Source organism: Sarcophilus harrisii, chromosome 4 (assembly GCF_902635505.1).
Source record: "Sarcophilus harrisii chromosome 4, mSarHar1.11, whole genome shotgun sequence".
Taxonomy (NCBI): Eukaryota; Metazoa; Chordata; class Mammalia; order Dasyuromorphia; family Dasyuridae; genus Sarcophilus; species Sarcophilus harrisii.
In genome coordinates, this window is record NC_045429.1 from 431782992 (window position 1) to 431806150 (window position 23159).

Sequence of the window (23159 nt, forward strand, 5' to 3'; positions counted from 1 at the left end):
GAGGACTTGAACTCAGGTACTTTGACTCTAAGTAGAGGGCTATAATCACCAGAGTCCATTTTCTCTTTTTTAAAAAGAAGAGATTGAAACAGATAATCTCAAAATTTCCTTTTAGCACTACAAATTTATGATTTATGGAATTATGGAAATAAAGTAAGAATGGTTCTCAGAGACTTTCTCTCCCTCTTTTGAGGGAAGAGTAAATTAAGACCCAGGAGGATTAATTGGGTTGCCTGAGGATTTGATACTCAGAGGATTTGAATCCAGAACACTAAAGTCAGTGCTCTTTCTGTTATAGTTAATCATACCAATTTTTGTTTTTTTAAAAAGGCAATCATGATTCAGTGACTTGCGTATGGTCATGCTGAAGCTGGATTTGAAATCAGGTCCTCCTGATTCCAGGATCCATGCTCTAAACAGTACACCATCTACTGCCCCATATCCACCAATTCTTAAATTTATGTCTTCAAAAAGTATGTCTTTGGAGGGGGATATTGGTTTGAATAATCATACTAAGCATGAACTGTGAATGAGATTGCCGGAAATAAGCCTTCCCCTTTAGTCATTACATAGGCTATTGGTATAGTTTACATCATTTATCTGTGAATATGGATGCCCATAGTAGAATGATAGCTCTTTGTGGAAAGAGATTATCGCGCTTTTGTATTAGTAATGTAAGGTCTAACACACAGGAAATGGCAGAGAAATGAGACTTGGGATTTCACTAGTTTTAGGAATTTCTGATAAAGAAACCTCATCTTAGAGGGCTGCACCAAGTTGAGGTTGAGTGACTTGCTCAAGATCACACAGTCAGTAGGTTGAACTTGAACCCATGATTTCCTATCTCTGAAGTCATTTGTCATGCTACTTCTTTGTCCTGGAAGTACTTAACAAATGCTTGTTGATTGATAATTCATTGATTGATCTCAAGCTGGGAGAGAGAGGAAAAGCAATAAGCATTTATTAAGCACCTTCTGTATGCTGGGAGCATTACAAATATGATATCATTCGATCCTCACAACAATCCTGCAAGGGAGGTACACAATTTTACAATTTTGCAATATTAGTCCCATTTTACAATTGAAGAAACTGAGGCAAACAGAGGTGAAGTGAATTACCCAAGATTACCATATCATAAGTGTCTGATAGATATTTGAATTCAGATCTCCCTGACTCCAAACCCAGTGCTATAACCATTGCTCCACCCAGCTGGAAGAGACCTTAAAAGTCACCATGAGAAGAGTCTATAAGAAATAGCCATCCAGACCCCACTTGCAGACCCTCTTGATAGGAACTCCCTACCATTCCATTCTATGCTCAAACAACTTTTATTGTTAGCAAGTTTTCTAGTGGAAATTCACTTTTCTTCAATTTCCAGAGGATGTCAAGATGGCATAGGAGGTGGCCACTAATAAACAGGAACATGGTCAGTAGGGACCAGCTGAGGGCATCTCAATTAGGGAGGAAAAACAAACTATATTTGGAGATAGAAGATTAATTATCTTAAGAGCAGCAGAACAAGAGAGAATCTGCAGCTTGAAGACCATTGGCCCGATAGCAATGGATGAGTTTGAGATGTTTTTGCTGCTGCTAAAAATGTCTGAAGCATCCTGGGTCTTGGGAAAGAGAGGATTACATAAAATAAGCCCTGCTTCGGCCTTGGGAATTGTCACTTGCAGCGCCAGGGGATGGAAGGAGATGGCTTTGAATTGGGAAGTCAGTCACAGTATGATTTTAAAGAAATAAACTAGCTTCAGGCTGAAAACTCCTGGCTAGACACATGCATGGCAACAGCCCATGGATCTCCTTTATTACATGTCTCTATATTCTTAAGGGTCCAAACAATCCGGCTAATGTGTAGAAAGCCTGTGACATTTGCACTTGCCAGGAGCTGGGGCTACAGAGACCAAAAAGAGTGAAATGGCCCCTTTGCCCTCAAGGAGCTTCTGCTGTGGGTAGAATGCTGAACCAAAAGTCAGAAAGTCCTAAGTTCCAATCCTACCCCGGTCACTTCTTAGCTGTATGAATCTGGGCAAGTCAATTTCTCAGCCTTCTTTTCTTCATCTTTTAAAATGGGTATAATAATAGCATTTGCTTCCAAGGGTTTTTCTGCGGAAATGTTCAATGTTCAAGGGGCTGTATCAGGTACTGAGGGAGCAGAGACAAAAACGTGAAATTGTCGCCGCCTTCAGAGGGTTCGTCCAGTGGATGGAATATTGGACTTGAAGTCAAGAAGATCTGGCTTCAAACTTTCTGTGACACTGGATTGTATGACTCTGGATGGATCATTTTACTTCTCTGGGTCTCCATTTCTTCCCTCAGAAAAATGGAGATGATTCATTTTTTTCTGGAGGATAAGAAATTGCTCAGTACTTTTTAATGACCTCAGGCTTCTTTCTGATATAAAGGCCAATATTTTTTCAATATGCCTACTCCTTTGATGAGCCAGTATGTCTAGAAGTCAGTAACTATCATTGTCTCTCAAGGGACAGAGACAGCACCCCTTCCCCACAGAGTTATTGTAAGGTTCAAATAAAATAAGATGGAAAGAGCTGTGAAGACTTTAAAGTGCTATATAAATGTCAGTTATGATTGTTATCCTACAGGATGCCTTAAATCCAGCTTGGGAAAATCACTTTTTCTCTCCTCTGGTACGAATGTATGTACCATTAGCCCACACACTTTTTCCTTTCTCCTATCCTTTCCAATGTAAATGGTCCCAATGGTGCTAATGTTCTAGATCTTAGAGCATGCCTTACTAAAATAGAAAGCTTCCTAATCTTATAATTTGGGTCTAGCAAATGCAGGCCCCTTCTATGAGAAGATGTGAACTGATTTTCTTCTTCCATAAAATTTCTCATGGTAAGGGGAAATATAACTTGAGTCAATCCAACAATGCAATCATTCACCAAACACTCATCAATAGAGAAACAAGAAAGGAAGGGAAGGAGGGATGGAGGAGGGAATGAAAAGGAGGGATGAAGGAAGGCAGGAAAAGAGGAAGAAAGGAAAGGAGGGAGGAAAGCAGGAAGAGAGGAAGAAAGAAAGGAGGGGAGGGAGGGAGGGAAGGGAGGAAGGAAGGAAGGAAGGAAGAGAAGCAGAGAGGAAGAGAGGGAGTAAGGGAGGGATGGAGGAAAAGAGGGAGGAAGGAAGGAAGGAGGAGGGAAGGGAGGAAGAAGCAAAAGAGGAATGAGGAATTTATTAAATATATGCTATATGTAAAGCATTGATCTAGACACTGGAGATAAAAGAAAAAAAATAAAATATTCCATTCCCTAAAGGAGCACCTACTGGGGTATACACATAGGTATATATAGTAAATAGGAACTGGACTTGTGATTTCAGGTGAGGGAACTCCCTCTCCCAAATGCAGACCATTCTTTCCCTGTAGCTTCTGGATTTCTCATCTAGAGAGGAAGTTCAGTCATCAGGAAGATGGGTAGCACAATGCTAAAGTGCCCAACCTGGAGTCAAGGAAATCTCAGTTCAAAGCCAAGCTCAGATAATTAGTAGTAATATGATACTGACAAGTCACAACCTCTGTTTTCCTCATCTATAAAATGGGGACGATAATAGCACCTATTTTCCAGATTATTGTATAAATGAGAAAATATAAGGTGCTCTGCCTACCTCAAAATGCCATGTAAAGACGAGCTGTGATTACTGCTGACTAGTTCTGTGTGAGAGCTGCAGCCAGGTGTTCCTGCTTCTGAGGATAATTCTATAGCTGCTACCTCATGTCGCTGCTTTTAACCAAATGCATGCAGACTAAATAGAAAAGTAATTTGGAGGTGGGAGAAAGCACTAGGAGCTGAGAGCATCAGGATGGGTCTCTTGCAGAACACTTCACCGGAGCTGAGATTTTGAAGGAGGCTGGGGATAGAGAGAGGAGGTTATTTGACACCTAGAGGCAGAACTGGCATAAAAGCATGGGGATGAACGATGGGAGATGACCCATATGAGGAATGGCAAGCAGAAAAAAGATGTGATTGTCACTAATGTATAATGAGAAACTACCATGTACAAGGCACTTTCCATTTATGAAAATGGAAAGAGAAAAGGAAACAGTCCTTGATCTCAAGGACCTCACATTTTGTTGTTTAGTCATTTCATGTCTGATTCTTTGTGACCCCATTTAAAGTCTTCTGGGGAGAGCTATACAGTGGTTTGCCATTTCCTTCTCCAGCTTATTTGACAGATGAGGAAACTGAGGCAAATATGGTGAAGTTACTTACCTAATATCTGAGGCAGATTTGAACTCAAATCTTCCAAATGTCAGGTCCTGCACTCTATTCCCTGTGTCATCTAGCTGCCTACCTTATGTGTTACTTATATCTACTGGGAGAGGAGGGGAATGAACACAAGTAAATATAAAATAGACACAAAGTGAGAAAAGAGGGCATTCCAGGCACAGGGAGACAGCCTATGCAAAGACATGGAGATGAGAGATGGAATATTGTGAACAGTCTGCTCTGATTAGAGGAATGAGTACCATGAAATAAGATAGGAGGAGTACTTGGAAATCAGACTGTCAAAGGTCAGGCTAAGGGATTTCTGTTTTATCCCAGAAGTAATAGGGAGCCATTGAAGTTTTTCATCTGATGGGAAGGGTGGCAACATTATCACTTCTGTGTTTTAATGTGTATGTGTGTATGTGTGTGTCTCTGTGTAGGGTCAGAGAAGGGGAAAATAAAATAAAAAGTACATAGCAGAGAACAACAGAAAACCAACAGGGAAGCAAAGCTGGGCCACTTTGAAAATAATGTGTAGTATTTATTATATAGATTTTCTTGAAAATGAAATTTATTGTTTTATATTGAATCATTCTGTTTATTCTTACATTCTGCTGTATTCACACTATTTTTTTTTATTTTGTATTTAAGTTTAAAATAAAAAAAATCTGCCGAACACATCAAATATTAAAGATTTAGGGATCATTTCAAGAAAAGAACATCAGATTGTCTGCTATGTGAAATCTGGAGGTATAAGAGGTAATTAGTAATATTTTTCCATTTCTTAAACTCCCAACTTCAACTTCAACTCCAGTTCCCTGCCCCTATGGATGAGCACATGCATTCACACTTAATTTTTAACTTCATTGAAAAAAATTGGGTCCATCCAGTGGAAACTACCTTAACTTCCCACCTCCCAGTCTTGCAACTTCCCATCTTCCTTGCCCATTCTCCCATCATTTCCTCTGATCTCCAAGAGAGAAGTATCCCTACTGTTCATGAAGACAAATCCTTCTCCCTGTGCTTTTCATCCCCTTCCCTGCCATCTCTGCCAGGAATCTGCCTCCATTCATCATGCATTAGTTACCACTCCCTCATCATAGGGCTACCTATAAACATGCTCAACTCTTCTCAATCTTAATTAAAAACAAAAACCTTCCATTTTCCATTTTGTCCCAAATCATCTACATCAGTCGCATCAAGGCCAAATAAAAATGGCGGCCAGTAAATGAACTATTGTTCCTAATGGCCACATATTGACTCAGAAAATCACATATTCATATTAGCTTTGTATGATACGACACAATATGATACAATGCAGTGTAAAATACTCCTCGCAGATGTTCATTTTTTAAATTTTTGTTGACTATTTCCCAATTATATTTTAATCTGATTTCCTGGATTTCAGATCTCTATGAAATTATTGCCGAATTTCTCATTCTTTTCACTCTAAGCTTCTTTTAAAAAGTTATCTGCAGGACCAATTAGATGGCACAGTGGATGGCGTATTGGCCCTGGAGATAGGAGTACTCAAGTCTAAATCTGGCTTCTCACATTTACTAGCTGTGTGACCCTATGAAAGTCACTTAACTCTGATTGCATCAAAAAAAAAAAAAAAAAAGTTGTAAGTACCTGAAGTTTCTCATTTGTCTGCAACTCCTAAAAAGGAATTCACTCCTGCCCTTTCTGTCTGACTTTTGTCCATGTCATCCCAATTTCACCATCCTTCTTTAATTTCTTCTGATATCTCAAGCATTCAGTGGAGAAATCTCACTGTCCACCTATCACTCCTAATCTTCCCCATAACAATCTTTCGCAGCTATACTTAGCATAATGGATACTATCAGACTTAAAAGTCAAGTACACCTACATTTGAATCTTGCCTCAGACACTTAGTAGCTGTGCAACCTGGGCAAGTCATGTCATTTCTCTAAGCCATAGTCTTCACATCTATAAAATGGGGACAATAATAGCTCCAATCTCAGAAGGTATTGATAAGATTAACTCAGGGAATACTTGGGGAAAAGTTTTGTAAACCCTAAGATGCTTAATAACTTAAATATTTTTTTATATATGTTTTATGATCCTGGAATCAGGAAGACAAATTCAAATCCAGCCTTAGACATTTAACACTGCCTAGCTATATGACCCTAGGCAAGTCACTTAACCCCAATTGCCTCACAAAAAACCCAAAACAAAACAAAAAGAAAAACAAAAGAATGTGAGCTTCTTAGGGGCAGGAAACACAGGTTTTTTTTTTTTTAATGGGGCAGTTAAATGGCACAGTGGATAGAGTCTTGGTCCTCGAGTCACAAGAATAATATGTTGTAATCTATTTACCCACATCATGTCCCATGTATCTTTCCATTGCCCTCTGTGTGATAATAATATTAATTCTTCAGAGACTATAATATTTGCTGTCTTCCCCATATATCACAACACAGTACAAAGTTGGTATTTAAAATATAGGCCTCTATTTTCATGGGGAGTTTACCTTTGGTTGCTAAGCCCTATTGAATTTTGTTTTCTGTTTTGGCTGAGGTGATTAGGGTTAAGTGACTTGCCCAGGGTCACACAGCTAGGAAGTGTTAAGTGTCTGAGACCAGATTTGAACTCAGGTCCTCCTGACTTAGGGATGGTGCTTTATCCACTACACCAATTAGCTGCCCCTAAGCCCTATTGAATTTTAAATTACCATTACCTACTTATTTTTAACCACCATCCCTAAGACAGGTCCTCATTAATACCCAATTGGATTATTGCAACAGCTTCCTAACAGATTTTCTTGCCTTCTCTCTCTTCTCTCTTCCAATCCATCTTTTGGATTATCGATCTCTAGATGGAAGTGACCTTAGAATACAGGTGTCAAAGTGAGAAATGAGCACTGCAAACTCCCTAATGTGCCCAAACCAGATTAAAATGTAATTGGGAAATGTTTAAGCAAAAAAACCCAAAAATATAATACAGCATAGATGATGTTAATCTGTGGGTTTTCTAAATCAACATGTCACCTGCAAGATTTATTTCTGTTTGAATCTGACATCACTGCTTTAAAGTAGGTCTGCTCCAAATCCCTCATTTTATAGATGAAGAAACTGTGATCCAGAGAAGGAAAGAAAATTGCTCACTTACAGGTAGCAAATGGAAAAGGGGGGATTTGAATTTTGAAGCCAAAATTAGTCTGCTTCCCACTGTGCAATTCTGTCCTTTCTTATTGTAATTATTTTCTGTTCAAGTATCATAAACTTTTAGTTTATGGCAAGTTACCTAAGTTGCATTAGTACCTTAGTACCTATTACTCTATCTTTTCCTTCTCTATCTTGCTAAGTGTTTAATAAAAGCATTTTGAATTTAGTTGAATCCCTGACCCAATCAGAAGCATTTCTCTGGGGCAAATGAATGTCTGAGTATAATGACTTCTTGACATTCCTTGTCTACTACCCAGGCTCTCTGTCCAAGGTCTTGACTATTTTCCAACCTTCACCTTTTCCTAACTTCTGGCTCCTATAAATATCCTAGCCCTATGTGTCTTCTTGACCCTTGAATGCCTTCCTTTTCTCTGCACTATCCTGCCTCTGAACTGCTCAGTTGGCTGCTCTCCTGTCACTCTATCTTGAATTCTGGCTTCCAAGGATTCCCTACTTCCAGCCTGTTTTAGTGACTGACTTTCAATGTTGTGTGTTGCACTCAAGCTTGGCCTTGGCTTTCTTGGTCCCAATCACACTATGCTCCAACAATTAATGTCTGTCAAGGACCTTTCTTAATTAATATCTCCTCCTGTTCTCCCTCCCCTCTTGTCTTATTCCCATCTTCCCTCCCACCCCTCTGATCCTCCTCTATTCCTTTTTTTCCACCCCTTTATGCTTTTCTTTTCAAATATTCCTTGAATCGGGTTTCTTTATTCAGACTGATTTTAGCTGCAATTACTTTAATGAGAGATAACTATCTTCTGAGCTACCTGACTGCCTCAAATTTCTATAGATATTAGCTTTCACTCAGACTTGCACAATAAGGCAGCTGATATTCTCCAATACTTCCTTCTAGAGGCCATTGCTCCTTGAGGGAGGGGAGGAATAGTAAACAAAAGCTCTGCCATTAATAGACCACCCACACCTACCTGTCACACACCCTATTTCCCCTTAAGATTCTATTATCCTTCCATCAAGGTTCCTTAGAGGGTGGGTGAGTGGGTGGCAAGGCAGACCATTAAGCATTTTCTAGGTCCCTTACTTTCTCTTGGCTTCACTTTCCCAATATTTAAAATGGGTGTAATATTTTCCCTTCCTCCCAAGGTCATCATGAAGATTAAGTGAGATAACAAAGAAAAAAGTATTTTTGTAAATTATAAAGCACCACACCAAGGTGAGATTCAGAGTTAGTATGTTGCTATAATTAATATAACTGTTATTTTTCTTGCTTTGAAAATAATTAACCATGTGAACCATGGTGAGTCAGTTATAAAAGATGAGTCAATGTAAAATCCTCCATTTGCAGTTCAAAATCTTTCAAAATTTTCCCTGTGTCTTTCCAGTATTCTTAAACACTACAAGACCCACCACATACACACAACTATGCTGAGATCCAGGGACACTGGCCTTCTTCCTGTTCCTTAAACAACCTGAACCATCTCTCTAATCTGAATGTTTTCTCTGTTACCCCATATCTGTAATGCTCTTCTTCTGTCCCTTGAACACCCACTTAAAATCTCACCATCTACAGGAAGCCTCTCCTGTTCTTCCTTAATTTCTGTGTCTTTCCTCTGCTGATTGTTCCCAATTTTTCCTATCTGTGGGTTGTTTGCATATAGTTGTTTACCTATTGACTCCCCCATTCAACTGTGAGTTGGAAAACAAGAGTTGTCCTTTGCCTTTCTCTGTGTCCAGTGTAAGCACTTAATCATTTTTTTTTTACTCCCAGACTAGCCATGTCCACATGGTGTCTCCCATCCTTGCCATATGACCAACTCATCTTATCTTTTTTTATTCATTCTTTTCCTATCATTTGTTTCCTCAATTCCAGCTTTTACTCATTTTCTTCTTTGGAGTTTCTTATTGATCATATGTTGTAGCTTCTCACCTCCCACATACTGCTTGTTCCTCTGTCTAATATTCATTTTCAATTTTTCAGAGATTTATGCATTCTGTGCCTATGTAAGAACATCTGTAGAATGTCTGGATTTTTTTTTTTTAAAAAAAACACATTTGTAGGAGAAGTTCCTAGTCATTAAAGGAACTTTGCAATTAATTTCCTGAAGGCAATACAGACCTGTATCCAGGGAGCCCTAAATAGAAATCAAGGAGTGACTCATAGACTGCAAACTTATTTCCATAGTATAAATTTGTAAACTGAGGTACAAAAGTAGACTGGATGAATGGGCTTCATGTGTGTGGGGAGGGAGACCCCTTTAGACTTTTTGACCCCAGAGTTTCATGAAGTCAGTTGCTGCTAATCAAATTACTGACTTTCCTATTTCTTCTTTCAGATGAAACGACTTTTGAAGCCGGAGTGAAAGTTCAGATTCACAGTCAGTCTGAGCCACCCTTTGTGCAGGAGCTAGGCTTTGGCGTGGCACCCGGATTCCAGACTTTTGTGGCCACACAGGAACAGAGGGTAAGTCCGGAGTTCACTAGTGCATCTGGTCAGTGATTCTGGACCTACTGGTGTTTTCTGATATAGAGGGAAAGGAACCAGACTTGGAGTCAGAGAAGCTGGCCTGTCACTAACAGGCTGGATGTCTTTGATCAAAGCATGTAATCTCTTTGAGCCATATGTAGCTTCTTCATCTGTAAAATGCTAATATTTGACTAAGTGGTCCTTAACATCCCTTATAGAGCTAATTTATCAAAATTAAATGAAATATTTCTTGTTGTTGCTGTTGTTTTTCCCTCCTTGATTAGACTATAAGTTGAAGAGAAAAAAGGAAGAAGGCATGAGTTAGAAACCCCTTTCACCTTCAAAGGGAAAAAAATTGGAGATCCAATCTCAGCCATGTGGCTCTGAGTGGATCCGGTTTTCCTCCCACTAGGCCAGGTCCATTCTGCCAATTCCTGAAAGTAGAATGTGATGAAATCAGTTTATTTCCTCTTTAATTCACTAGCTATTTACTTTCTTTTGAAAATGTTTCCTTCTGTTGTTAGGGATGTGCTCATTCTGAGCTTTCTGGAACTCTTTGTAAAGCCAGTTGCTAAGATGTTGCTAAGAGAAATTGGCTAATCAAAGCTGATAAGCAGCTCCAGTTATAATATGAAAATGTAAGTTAACCAGATAGGTCTTGGCCTGAGTAAAAGAAGGAAAGATGTTATAGTTTCCTCGGGAGTACAAAGTAGATAAATGCCTTTTTCTAACTGGAGAAAAATTTTCTCTCCTAGAGAGAAAAATGGAACAATGCCTCCTTTTGATTAAAGAAAAAGAGACATGAAATCTTTGCCCTTTCCTAGTGAAGAGGCCATGTGAAGCTTCCTTATAGGGAAAAAGAAAGAAAGAAAGAAAGAAAGAAAGAAAGAAAGAAAGAAAGAAAGAAAGAAAGAAAGAAAGAAAGAAAGAAAGAGAAAGAAAGAAAGAAAAGGAAGAAAGAAAGAAAAGGAAGAAAGAGAAGAAGGGAAGAGATCTTAGATTAGATTAGAAAGCAAAAAGATAAATATGAGAAAAAATGCTTTTTTTTCTATCTTTGATTATTTGTTTTGTCTAATAGCTAAGAGATCAAAAGTAGGATAGCGCAGGTTAGTAAAAATAGTCAATAGGTTTTATAACACAGGCCTGGTTAATTAGGAAGGGATTCATCATGATAAAAAGAGGGTCTGACTGAGAATCAGGTCAGATCCTACTCCTGGTAGATTCCTAATTCTAATTGCATCATCTTAGATAAGTCCTTTCTGTGGACATTAGGTGTTGTCTGAGTTCCCTTCTACCTCAGACACTCTCTCATTTTAAGTGGGTAAGAGAAAATTCTGACTTGTTTGTGCAGCTTCCTAAAAGGAACCAGGATTCTCTCTCTTAAATGAAGGGCAAGAATAATGGAAGGGAAAAAAAACCACCTAGATATGCTGGGAGAATTTTTTGTTAGTTTCTTTTGTTCTGTTTCCAAAAAGTTTGCTCTGAAGTATCTTTAAGTATATAATTGAACTGAAGTTGCTTAAGTTTTACTGAATGTATATATATATATATATGTAATATGTAATATATGCATGTCATTACTCAATAGTCAATAAGCATTTATTAAATTCCTGCTATATGCCAAGCGCTGTGCTAAATGCTACAGATAAAAATATGAACCTGCTCTCAAGCAGGTCCTGCTCTCAAGGAGCTTACAATTTAATAAGGTGAGATAACACACAAAAGAAATCTGAAAAGCTGGGGGTGGGGGGAGACCAGGAGCATGGTGAGAAAGCTAAAGAAATCTGAAATTATTGCTGCCAAAAAAGTCAAAAAAATCCAAAATGAATGCAGCTAGGTGTAAATGAGATGTCTGATGAGATGCTAATCCACTTCCATCTCCTTAAATGGAGAAATTTATAACACTGTCCTCCAATCAGAAGGGCAGAGGGTAATGATGAGGTATGACTGGATCTTACAAGATGTTCCTCAATAATGAGTTTACAAGGAACATGGTAGAGGAGCAAATAAGTCCAAAATTATACTAGAGAGAGTTAGGAAGGAGACTGGTGATTTCAGTGGCACAATGGTTTAAAAAACGTTCTACCACCAGTACAAGTTGGGACCCTTTTGGCAATTTATAGTATTCAAGTGTTGCCTAGAATCCTGAGAAATGAAGCGACTTGCTCAGAATCACACAGTTAGTATATGTCAAAGGCAGGGCTTGAACTTGGTCTTTCTGGTTTCAAGATCTAAGCCATAACTACTATATCATACTGCCTTCCACATATACTTATACATGAGTGTACAAGCATATATATATATGTATATATATACATATATATGTACATATATATGTATTCATGTACATATAAATATGTTTACATATACATATATATTCATGCAGATCTGTGATTTCATCAGTGTAAGGAACTCTTCTTCACCAAAAGGTACCACTATTCTGTAACATGTAGTATGAGAGAGTTTTTCCTGAGAGGTGGAATATTAAAGTATAAGGTCACATGCCCAGTGTGTGTCAGGACTTGTAGGATTAATCTGAACATGGATTATAGCCATTCTAGCCATGATGAACTTAACCATTCTCCATCAGGCTCTGTGCTGACTTCCAGGAGCTTCCCATTGATGTTGCTCCTAGTAGCAGAAAAACCTCTGGATCCCTTCATTCCAGGATGGGAAATTTTCCTGAAAACCAAAGGAAACTGGGGACTAAAAAAATATCCAGGACTCTTGTTTTAAGACCACGGGCTAGAAAGGGAAACTATGTCAATGGATGGAGTTTCTCCCTGGGGAATTCTCCAATGGGATGAAAGTGAAAGTACTGACCTTAAAAGAAATTAGTATTATTAGATAATAATAACTGTATTAAGTACTAAAACAATAACTTTGTGCTGATGATAGCAGCTGGCATTTATGTAGGCTTTAGGGTTTACCAAGCTTTTTACAAACATCCTCTCATTATCCCTGCATGCAAGATCATCTCATTTCTTTAGAATTAAGCATCTGCACACCCCCAGCTCTTAAAGGAGCCTAGTAGTAGCATCTATAACATTCACCAGGATGGTGACTGGATTCATTATATGTGAAGGTCATTTACAAAACAGGGGTGTGCTAGTAAACATTTAATTACTATTTGAAAACCCAAGACACACTTTGAAGCTTCATCTTCATTATTAATATTTTCTCCATCACTTTCTGAAGTCCAGAAATCAACAAAACAGCACGTTAAAATTCTGCAACATTTGCCAATTCTGGAGGTGTAGGTGCTCACTGAAAATTTAAACAATTGGGCTCTCATGAGTCAATACAAGCTGGTTCCAGTTACTCCTGCCAAAGCACACGTAAATGAAATGAACAATGAATAGACATGTTATTTCTTATCCCCTGTTACTCAAAATTAGATTTCCTGAGAAAGGGGCTATGTGAAACCATAGATCAAGAATTAGAGAGACTCTTAGAGGGCATCTAGTCCAAATCCTTCCTTTTTCAGGTCAGGAAACTGAGAGACCAAAAACCCAAGTGGTGATCCTACACTTAGCATGTGATAGGAAAGCCACACCTCTATTATTCCTTCAAATCTCAGCTAAAACCCCATCTTCCACAAGAAGCCTTTCCTGATCTCAATGTCAGTACCTTTTCTCTTTTGATTATCCCCAATTTAGCCTGAATGTGTGTGTGTGTGTGTGTATGTATGTGCACGTGCAATTTGTACATAGTTGTTTACCACTATTGCAATGTGAGATTCTTGACCACAGGGACTATTTTCCTTTCTTTGTATCCCTAATATTTATTATAGTGTGTGGTACACAACAGGTATTTAATAAATGATTCTTGCCTTGATGTGACAGAACCCAGGTCCAAATCCATGACTCATTCTATGTTGATTCCTAAGATGCACCTCATGTATTCTTTTATCTCTTTCACTCCCAGTAGAATACATAGTACATAGTCGATATTTAATAAGTGTTTGTTGAGCTCAATTCAATTCAATTGCAATAGGACTCAACCCTGTCATTTGAGTTCAATTGAAAGAACTACGGGTGCTTACTCTGAGAGCGGAAACCAAGATCAGGGTTGGGTGAGGGATGGCATATGATACTTATCTACAAATATTTGAAGGCTTATCATCTAAAAGAGGAATTATTCATACTTTCTAAAACTCCAGAGAACAGAATTGGGACAAAATATTGTGCAAATATATAATGGAAATTATTTTTATTCAGTCACGTGCAACTTTTCATAGCACCATTTGTGGTTTTCTTGGTAAAAAGTGGTTTGGCATTTCCTTCTCCAGCTCATTTTACAGATGAGAAAACAGGCCAACAAGGCTAAGTGACTTGCCCAGGATCACACAACTAGTAAGTGTCTGGGGCTACTTTTGAAATCATGAAGAAGCAGTCTTCCTGACTCCAGGCCCAGCACTCTATCCAATGAGCTACCCAGTTGACAATTCTACTTGATTCCATTTGTCCAACAGTTATTAAGCATTTGCTAAGTTTTGTGCACTGTGGTCTCAGTGAGGAGTATAGAAATTTAAAATGTCACAGTTCTTGCCCTCAAATAGATTACGTTCTAATAATTGGTATATGACATGCACATACTATGTGAGTAGAAGTTGCAGAGAGGAAGAGTTAGGCTCCTTCTAAGAAATTTTTTTTTCCAGAATTGTCCAAAATGAACCATTTCAAAAGATGTTATGTTCTTTATAAATGGAGATTGGAGGGGTTTTTTGGAGGATTATTACTCAAGAGGATCAGACTAGATGGTCTTTTAGGAGCCTTCAAAATCTGAGAGTCTGTGATTCTTAGAGAACTCTGGGAGCCTTCTCCTTTATCATACAAAAATGCCCTTAGCATATAAACTATTGCCAGTAAACCTCAAGAGACAAGAAATAAGCCCCATCCTTCATTATACCTATCTACATTGACTGAAAATTTGGGAAGACATAGTCCAGCTAATCCATGAGCCTCTATTCTCCCACCCATCCCCTTTCCCTCTGTATCCTAGGCCATATCTCTTTCTAACCAGGCACCTTATCACTGGGAGCCTTCAAACTGAGGCTGGATAACCAGGTATCAGGGCTGTAGATAGGATTGTTATTCAAGTGTGGATTATACTGCATGGCCTCCCTTCCAGCTGTGAGATTCCCTGCTTCTGTGATTTCAAGAAAAACACATAGCTTGATTTTTTTTTTCTTTGCTACCAGCTTTGTCTGTGTTATCCAGTGAAACCTAGCAGAGGGTAGAGAGGAGGTGATGGGTATTGACATTCATTTTTTTCCTGGCACCCCTATTGAATGCTGAGTGTTAGATCAGCCATGGGGAAAGAATTTTAACAGAGATAAAAAAGTTGGACTCTGCCTTTGGGGAACTTTCTGCTTAGCTGGCAAGGAGTCTGAACACACACTTTATAAGGATGGCCTTATAACAATCAGAGAGCAAAATAGGATCAAAGCCAAGATATCGGGCAAGTATTCAATGCAAATTCTACTCAGTTCCATATGTCCAAAAGTTAGGAAGAACTTGCTAGATTTTAAACAATGTATTGTCAGTGAAGGATATAAGATTTAAAATGACATTGTTCTTTCCCTCAAATTACATTCTAATAGCTGGTATATGGCATGTATATAAATATTTGACACAAAATAGAGTGTGATTGAGCCAAGGGAGAAACATAGTTAGATGAAAATTTGTGGAGACATTACTTTTTTTTAAGGATTCTTTTTCATATATTTTATATTTCTCCAATTACATGCTAAAACAATTTTTTACATTTTGAATCCCAAATCTTATCCCTCCCTCTCTCTTCTATCTTCCTTCCGGAGATGCTAAGCAATCAAATGTAGATTATAAATGTGCGACCATGTGAAACATTTCCATATTAATCATTTGGCACAAGAAGACTCAAATAAGAGAAAAAAATGAAAAAAAAAGAAAGTGAAAAGAGCATGCTTCAGTCTGTATTCAAACAATATTAGTTATATAGTATGCTTCAGCATTAGTACTTTGGGATTGTCTTGGATCACTCTACTGCTGAGAATAACCAAGTCATTCACAATTCTTCAAGAACAATATTGCTGTTACTATGTTCAACATTCTCCTGGTTCTTCTCATTTCACTTTGTATCAGCTCATGTAAGTCTTTCCAGGTTTTTCTGAAATCCCCCTGTTTGTCATTTCTTATAACATAATAATATTCCATTACAATCATATACCATAGTTTATTTAGTCATTTCCTCATTCAGGGATGAGGAATCTTTTTTCTGCCAAGGCTTATTTGGATATTTTGTACCATCATTCATGGGCCATAGAAAATGATCAACTTACATATGAAATTCAAGCAATGGGAGGTTGTTGTACCTAGCTTTCAGTTCATCATTTTCATGGTTGAGACCAAATGATTTTGTAGGCCTTATATAATCCCTTAAGCCAGATATTCCTTGGTCCTATTCTAATTGATGGGTATCCCTTTGATTTTCAATTCCTTCTCACCACAAAAAAGCAGCTATACATATTTGTTTTACAGATAGCTCCTTTTCCCTTTTTTCAATGTCTTTGTAAGAGCCAGATGACTCTTAATTGGTAAAGAGGATCACAGAAGACTCCATGTAAGAATTATCACCTGAGGTGGACTTTGAAGCAAGAAACGGCTTGATAGGAAAGGATGCTGAATTTGTAATCAGACTTGCACCTCAATTTCAATCTCAGCTCTACTACTTACTCTATGACCATGGTTAAGTCATTTAATTTCTCTAAATACTGGTTTCTTCAGCTATAAAATCAGAACTTCACTAGATTACCTCTATGGTCCCTTCCATTCTAAAGCTATAATCTTATGATTAGGTAGAAATGTGGAGGTTATATGTTTCACATATAAAGAAATTTTGCTCAAATACATAGCCCTGGGAGAAAATAGCAAGCATTTTGACTGGAGCATGAAGTACTTGCAGGGAATCATGAAATAAGCCTGGAAAGTCAGGTTGGAAACAGATTGCAAAGCACCTTAAATGACAGATTAAGAAATTTTTATTTTTTATTGTATTTTTCCCTAAGAGAAAAAGGGAGCCACTTAAGGTTTTTAAGCAAGGGAATAATTGGCATGCTCTTACTCAGAAATCATTTTGGCAGCTGGATTGGGAAGGGAGGGATTAGGGAAAAGAGAGCCTGGACATAAGGAAATGATTCAGGAGATTGTTATACAGTTCAGAAAATGAGATGAATGAAATAAATACACCAGGAAAAACTTACCAGAAAAGGTGTACTTTGAGCTGTTTTGTTTACAGAATGGCAAGGAAAGAGAACAAGCATTTATTGAGCACCTACTATGCATCAGGCAATGTTCTAAGTGCTTTACAAGAAACAAAGATTGATTTTTCTTCCTTAAATGGGAAGATTTCTGGAATTTCCTAGAAAGGTATAGAACATGAGTCTCTTTATTTTCCAAACTTGATCCCAAAGAAATGAAGCAGAACAGATCAATTCTAAATTTCTAAAAAAAAATAAAGAAGTACCTTCTATATGTGCTTTGTTTCTTGAATGCAGTGAGAAGGAAGAGTCTCAGACCTGCAGAGATGTCTCCTGACTGGGGGAAGGGGATGTTTTCTCAAGGACACAGACAGCATCTGGCAAATTGTTTTGCTGCTGTCTTGTGCCCTAACAGCTACCAGGGGGACCCTTCCTGAACAAATTGGAATGCACAGAGGAATAAGGAGTCAGGATATGGTGAAGGTAAACAATGACAAAGAAGCCTGTGAATACTCAACAGCAATGAAGAGTCCCACCTATAGAGATAGTGACTAGGGTCAGTGGAGGTATTCCACATATAGCTGAAGGGTCAGGGCTAATTCTAAGGTCCAATAATGAAATAAATTAAGTGCATTGGGTTATAAATTCCTTGAGGGAAGGGACTTTCTTTTTCCTCTTTTTGTATTCTCAGTGCTTAGCACAGTGCCTGGCACATAGTAGATCTTTAATAAATGTTGATTGATTAATTGATTCTGTAAGCCCTTCACTTCTACCTAGACATAGGTCTCATCACCTTTTTTACCAGTCAATACCCTCACAATTCTTCCTCTCTCCCTACCATCAAAACTTGCTATCAGGTCTTTCTTTTACTAAAATGTGGATGACTGATACAGCTTACAATGAAGCTCCCTTCCAGAGACACTTAGAGTTGTCCCCAACCTTTTTGATCACTTTGTTCCTTGACTTTCATTAAACCTTCTCTTGCTTCCTATTGTTAGACAATCAGTAAAGAAGCATTTATGCATTATGCTGGGGATATCAATATAAAGGAAATACATTCTAGAACAATCGTGTCAAATTCAAATCAAAATAAAACCACTAAATCATGCATAAGGTCCCTACAGATGCATATTGACTTGAAAATGATATATTAACATTATCTTTGTTCTATTTCATTTTAATTTATTTGTTAAATATTTTCCAATTACATTTTAATCTGGGTTGGGCTATACTAGGAAGTGTTATTGGCCAATTGTTGGCCAAAGGTATATTATATCTGACACTTCTGTCACTCATGTGTTCATAAGAAGTAATCTAGAGATTAGAGAATTTCATTAGAGATAATATTGTTTTTTTTGTTGTTTTACCAAATTTCTTCCTATTGACACAAGATTTTCACATTTCCTAGGGGTCTATGTATCCCAGGTTTGGGAGCTCCCATTATAGTAGCAAGACTGAAGACTTTGAGTCAGAAAAAACTTGAGTTTGAATCCCACCCCTGACCTTTGACAATCTTGACAGTCTTCAGTGTCTAGACTCATAAAGTTGTAAAGATAAAAGTAGATGACCTATGTAAAGCACATTTCAAACCTTATAATTCTGGATATTGGGGCATGCTCAGAGCTTCCCTGACTGATTCTGGATGACCATCTACACTTGCTCATCACTAGGACACCTTGAAGCCCCAGAAGGCTTCTGATCAGTCATATGTGATTCAGTGCCACAGGACACGTGGACAGTCCTAGAAAGGGAGGAGAGAGAAGAGAAAAGGGATGATTGAAATATTAACCATTTGATTTACAGATCATTTATTTATAAATTCCTGTCAATGTCTGGAGACTCTCTCCCAGAACTGAACATATGTCCTGGAAACATACATAGCCAAGTAGAGGAAGAATCAGTTCCCTCTCTGCACTCAACAGGGAACAAACATCTCTATCCTGAAAAACAGAATTAAATAGATACCAAATTAGATTCATTTTGAGTTGATCAGCAGAACCACAGTGATGTCTGACCTTTTTAGAATAAAGAGTCTTCTCATTTTCTCTTTGATTTCCTAACAACACTCTTTCTCCTCTTCCAATTCTACCTTTTTCCTGGGATATGGATTATAGATATATTTTCTACATGTAAGTACTTTTTAAAAATATCTTAAAACCGATTTTACTTTACTGGTTATCATGCAGACTCATTTTATTAATTTACTAATTTCATTAATTTTCATTCATTCTGACATGAACCTGCACACATATGCTTTCATACTTGTTTCAAGTATACTCATTTGCCCCTCTTCATTCCCTGGGCATGATCTTTTTCTTCACAGAAACTATTAGTTTCAGAATTGCACCAGATATTGTACATATGCCAAGATTTTGTCATCAGAATTCCCCAAATACCATTTCTCTTCTGTAGAAATTGGCCCTTAGATTGAGGGTCAAATCATCTCTCTCCCTAACTACATAAGCAAGGAGACTTGTACCTCCCTCGCCCTCCAGTCTGTTCTCCTCCTACACCCACAAGTGCACTCACGCACTCAATCTAAACAAAGAGGACCTATACTTATACTGTCTTTCCTCTTTCACACCCACTCCTAGTATTCCATCTACTTTGTTCTGCTTTGTTTATATTCAGTACCTGCTTAATCCCCTCTTAGCCTCTGCTCTCTTCCTTCTCCTAATCCTTCTCTTCCTTATTCTTCTCCTTTCCCCTATCCCTCTTTCTCTTTCTTCTCCCCATCTTCCTCCTCTTTCTTCTTCTTCTTCTTCTTCTTCTTCTTCTTCTTCTTCTTCTTCTTCTTCTTCTTCTTCTTCTTCTTCTTCTTCTTCTTCTTCTTCTTCTTCTTCTTCTTCTTCTTTTCTTCCTCCTCCTCCTATTTTCTTCCTATTCCCCTTCCTCTTCTTCCTATTTCTCTTCCTCTTTTTCTCTTTCTTCTCCTTCTCCTTCTTCTTCTCCTTCTCCTTCTCCTTCTTCTTCTTTTTCCTTCTCTTCTTCTTTCTCCTCTTCTTCTCTTCTGCTCTCCTCTTCTGCTCCTCCTCCTCTTCTTCTTCCTCCTTCACCTCTTCCTCTTCCTCTTCTTCCTCTTCCTCTTCTTCCTCCTCCTCCTCCTTCTCCTCCTCCTCCTTCTCCTCCTCTTCCTTCTTCTTCTTCTTCTTCTTCTTCTTCTTCTTCTTCTTCTTCTTCATCTTCATCTTCTTCTGCTGCTGCTACTTTTTCTGCTTCTCATTCTTCTCTTCTCTCCCTTCTTCTTCTCTCCCTCCTGCTCCTCTTTCTTTACTCTTGCTATTTCTCTTTCCCTCCTCTATTCTCTCTTCCTCTCCCTATATCCTTCCTAGGTACTTTGCTGCATCTCTCCATCTGTGTCTTTTCCTCACTGAACTTCTACTATAGCTACGTATCAACCACCACTCCATACTCCATCATAAACATAGCCAGAAACATTTCTGTCTGTACAGCAGTTACCAGAAGCAAAAGAATATCATGAAATTTTTTTTATAGCCCAGAATGTACACCTGTGTAGATGCTGTATCTTCCCCTTACAGCTGTGTAACTACCATCTAGGGGTCTTAATTCTCATACATTCGGTCTTTGAAACTTGACTAAGCATGTGCTGTGGGGAAGGCACAAAGCTGGGGGATGAAACAAATATAAATAGGAAAAAGTCCTTACTTTCAAAGACTTTCCAGTCTGCCAATGTGCTACTTAATTCCTCCTTCCTTTGGCATAGATTGATGGCCTGTCATCTCAAATAGTTGACCTTCAATATGTATCTGCAGAATAAATTGAATGAATGAGAATATGGAAGAGATCCAGCAATTAAAAATTGGGCTGAGATGTGGGTTGGGTCAAGCAATCATCAGACATTTATTACCTACCTACTGTGTGCCAGGCACTGTGCTAAGTTCTGGAGATTCAAAGACTAGAGAAAGTCAAGCGATTAGCCCTTCATGCCGAGGTATAGAATAGCCTAAACAATCAATAAACATTGAACAATATGCCAGGTCATTATTAGGCAATGAGGATACAGAAACAAAAACAAAAACTAACTAATCCATGCTCTCAAGGAAATTGATTCCTTTTGGACAGTTGGTTGTTGCTGCTGTGCTCACTCATCTGACTGCATTGCAAACTCGGAGAGATACTCCATCTCTGATTTAGGAAGCATTTGCATCAAAAATCCCCAAATGGGATTGTTATCCCAAGCCCCGTGCCTCTGAGGTTCTACTTTTCCACCTTGTTTTTCCTACCCAAGCTGCTTACTAAGAACTGCAGACACAAGTGTATTTCATGCTTAGCATTCTGTGGCTAGCAGCTGCCCACCTGCCAGCTTGGGACTGGAGATGGAAGTAAAGCCCATTGTATCAGTCCATGACTCTTCCAGATAGAAGGCTGGCATTTCCTAACCCGGATGCCCTGGTTTTTGTCCCTGAAAAAGACTGACCACATTTTTTTGAGTTAGAAAAAAATCCAAGCATGGTTCAGAAATAAAGAATATATTCTCGGCTGCCACATCAGGCAGATACCATCTGTTTTTAGACAGCTCCTTTCAGGCTTCCAAATACAAACTTCCTAAGCCCCTTCCAATGAGAATTTATCAGCTAGCACCCTGAACCAGTCTTCTCAATATCTCTGTATCATATGGATGCATTAGAAGTGGAGGTTTGCCACATTAATAAAAAAAGACAGCAAGAAAAGTAATTGATTATACAAGCCATCAGAGTCTTCGTGAGAACTTAGCCAATGTCTACATCAACACCTTCCACTGGAACACAAGGGAGGTCCCAGAATGCCAAGCTAGCTTCTGTGACAGTATCCCATTGGGATTAATGGGATACATGGTTTCCCATAAATAGACTGCATACAAGATTTAATTGACCATTTAACAGTATGCCTTTACTGCCACCCAGCCTGTACAATAGTAATGTCTTCAGACCCCCAGACATTTTTGCCACAAGATAATTTTTTCACCCATTTTTTCCTAGTCTAGAGTATCTTTTCTCAATAAATACTTTTCTGAAACATGTATTCATAAATATTTGTTGAAAAACTAACATCAAAGCATCATGCTAGGATTTGTGAGAAATACAAAAATGAGAAAAACATCTTTCATCACATAGCACCAAAACCTTTCACCAACTCCCAGTGTTCATGGAAGAGATGTATTATCCTGGCATTCCAGGACATCCTCAGTCAAGTCATACTCCCATTTCTTCAGCTCCCACCTCCACCTCCTATTATTTCCCATTAGGTAATCTCTAAGTCAACCAGGGAAGAATACTCATTCTAAGTAGTAAAAACTCTTAACCCTGTTTGGGATTTTTGTTCTGTTTGGGATTGTTTTGTTCTGGTCTCAACAAACTTCCAGTGCCATCTCCTCTAAAATTACCTCTTACCTAGTCTGTGTTCACCTTGTATCTTCTGGTTTCTCTTTTCTTTCTTCTATAAATTCCTTGAGTTCAGGTGATTGTCTTTTTTTCTTTTTTCTTAACATCACCAGGACCTGGTATATAATAAGTCCTTAATAAATGCTTATTGATTAACTAGATTGAACTGAATAAACTAAATCAACATAGACCATGGCCATGTACCAGACATTCCTACATTTCTGTATTACTTTAATTCCCCTGCTTCTCTTTCTGTCTCTGTCTCTCTGTGTGTATCTGTCTGTCTCTCTGTGTCACCCTGTCTCACTATCTCTCTCTGTCTCTCTGTCTGTCATGTATGTTTCTTATATACTCTGCCTGTCTCTGTTTCTTTGTGTATCTGTCTGTGTCTGTCTGTCTGTCTGTGTGACTCTCTCTGTGACATTTGGTCATCACTCTTAACAGCCCTGGAGGCAGATATCATCTCTATGATATCATGAGCAAATTAGGAGAGTGTGAGAAATTCTACCTGTCTACACTTATGACTAAGAAGTAGAAAAGATAACAGGAAATTTTGTACAAAAGAAGAGATAGAGAAGATAATAGAAGTATAATAGATAATTCTGAAGACATGAAATTAAAAAGGACTTGTATAAACAGGAAATTAAAAGGAAATCAAGAAACTAGGAAAGAATTTTTGTATCAAGTTTCTCT

General features: G+C 38.2%; 1 protein-coding gene across 1 annotated transcript in view; it reads left to right on the top strand.

The window, feature by feature from the left end:
- The window catches only part of LOC100919698 (acid-sensing ion channel 2), a 331481-nt gene that overhangs the window by 242363 nt on the left and 65959 nt on the right, over positions 1-23159 (top strand). The window contains exon 3 of the mRNA XM_031967604.1: positions 9715-9842. Within this exon, the coding sequence (XP_031823464.1) occupies positions 9715-9842 (128 nt within the window). The remainder of the gene's footprint in view (positions 1-9714; positions 9843-23159) is intronic.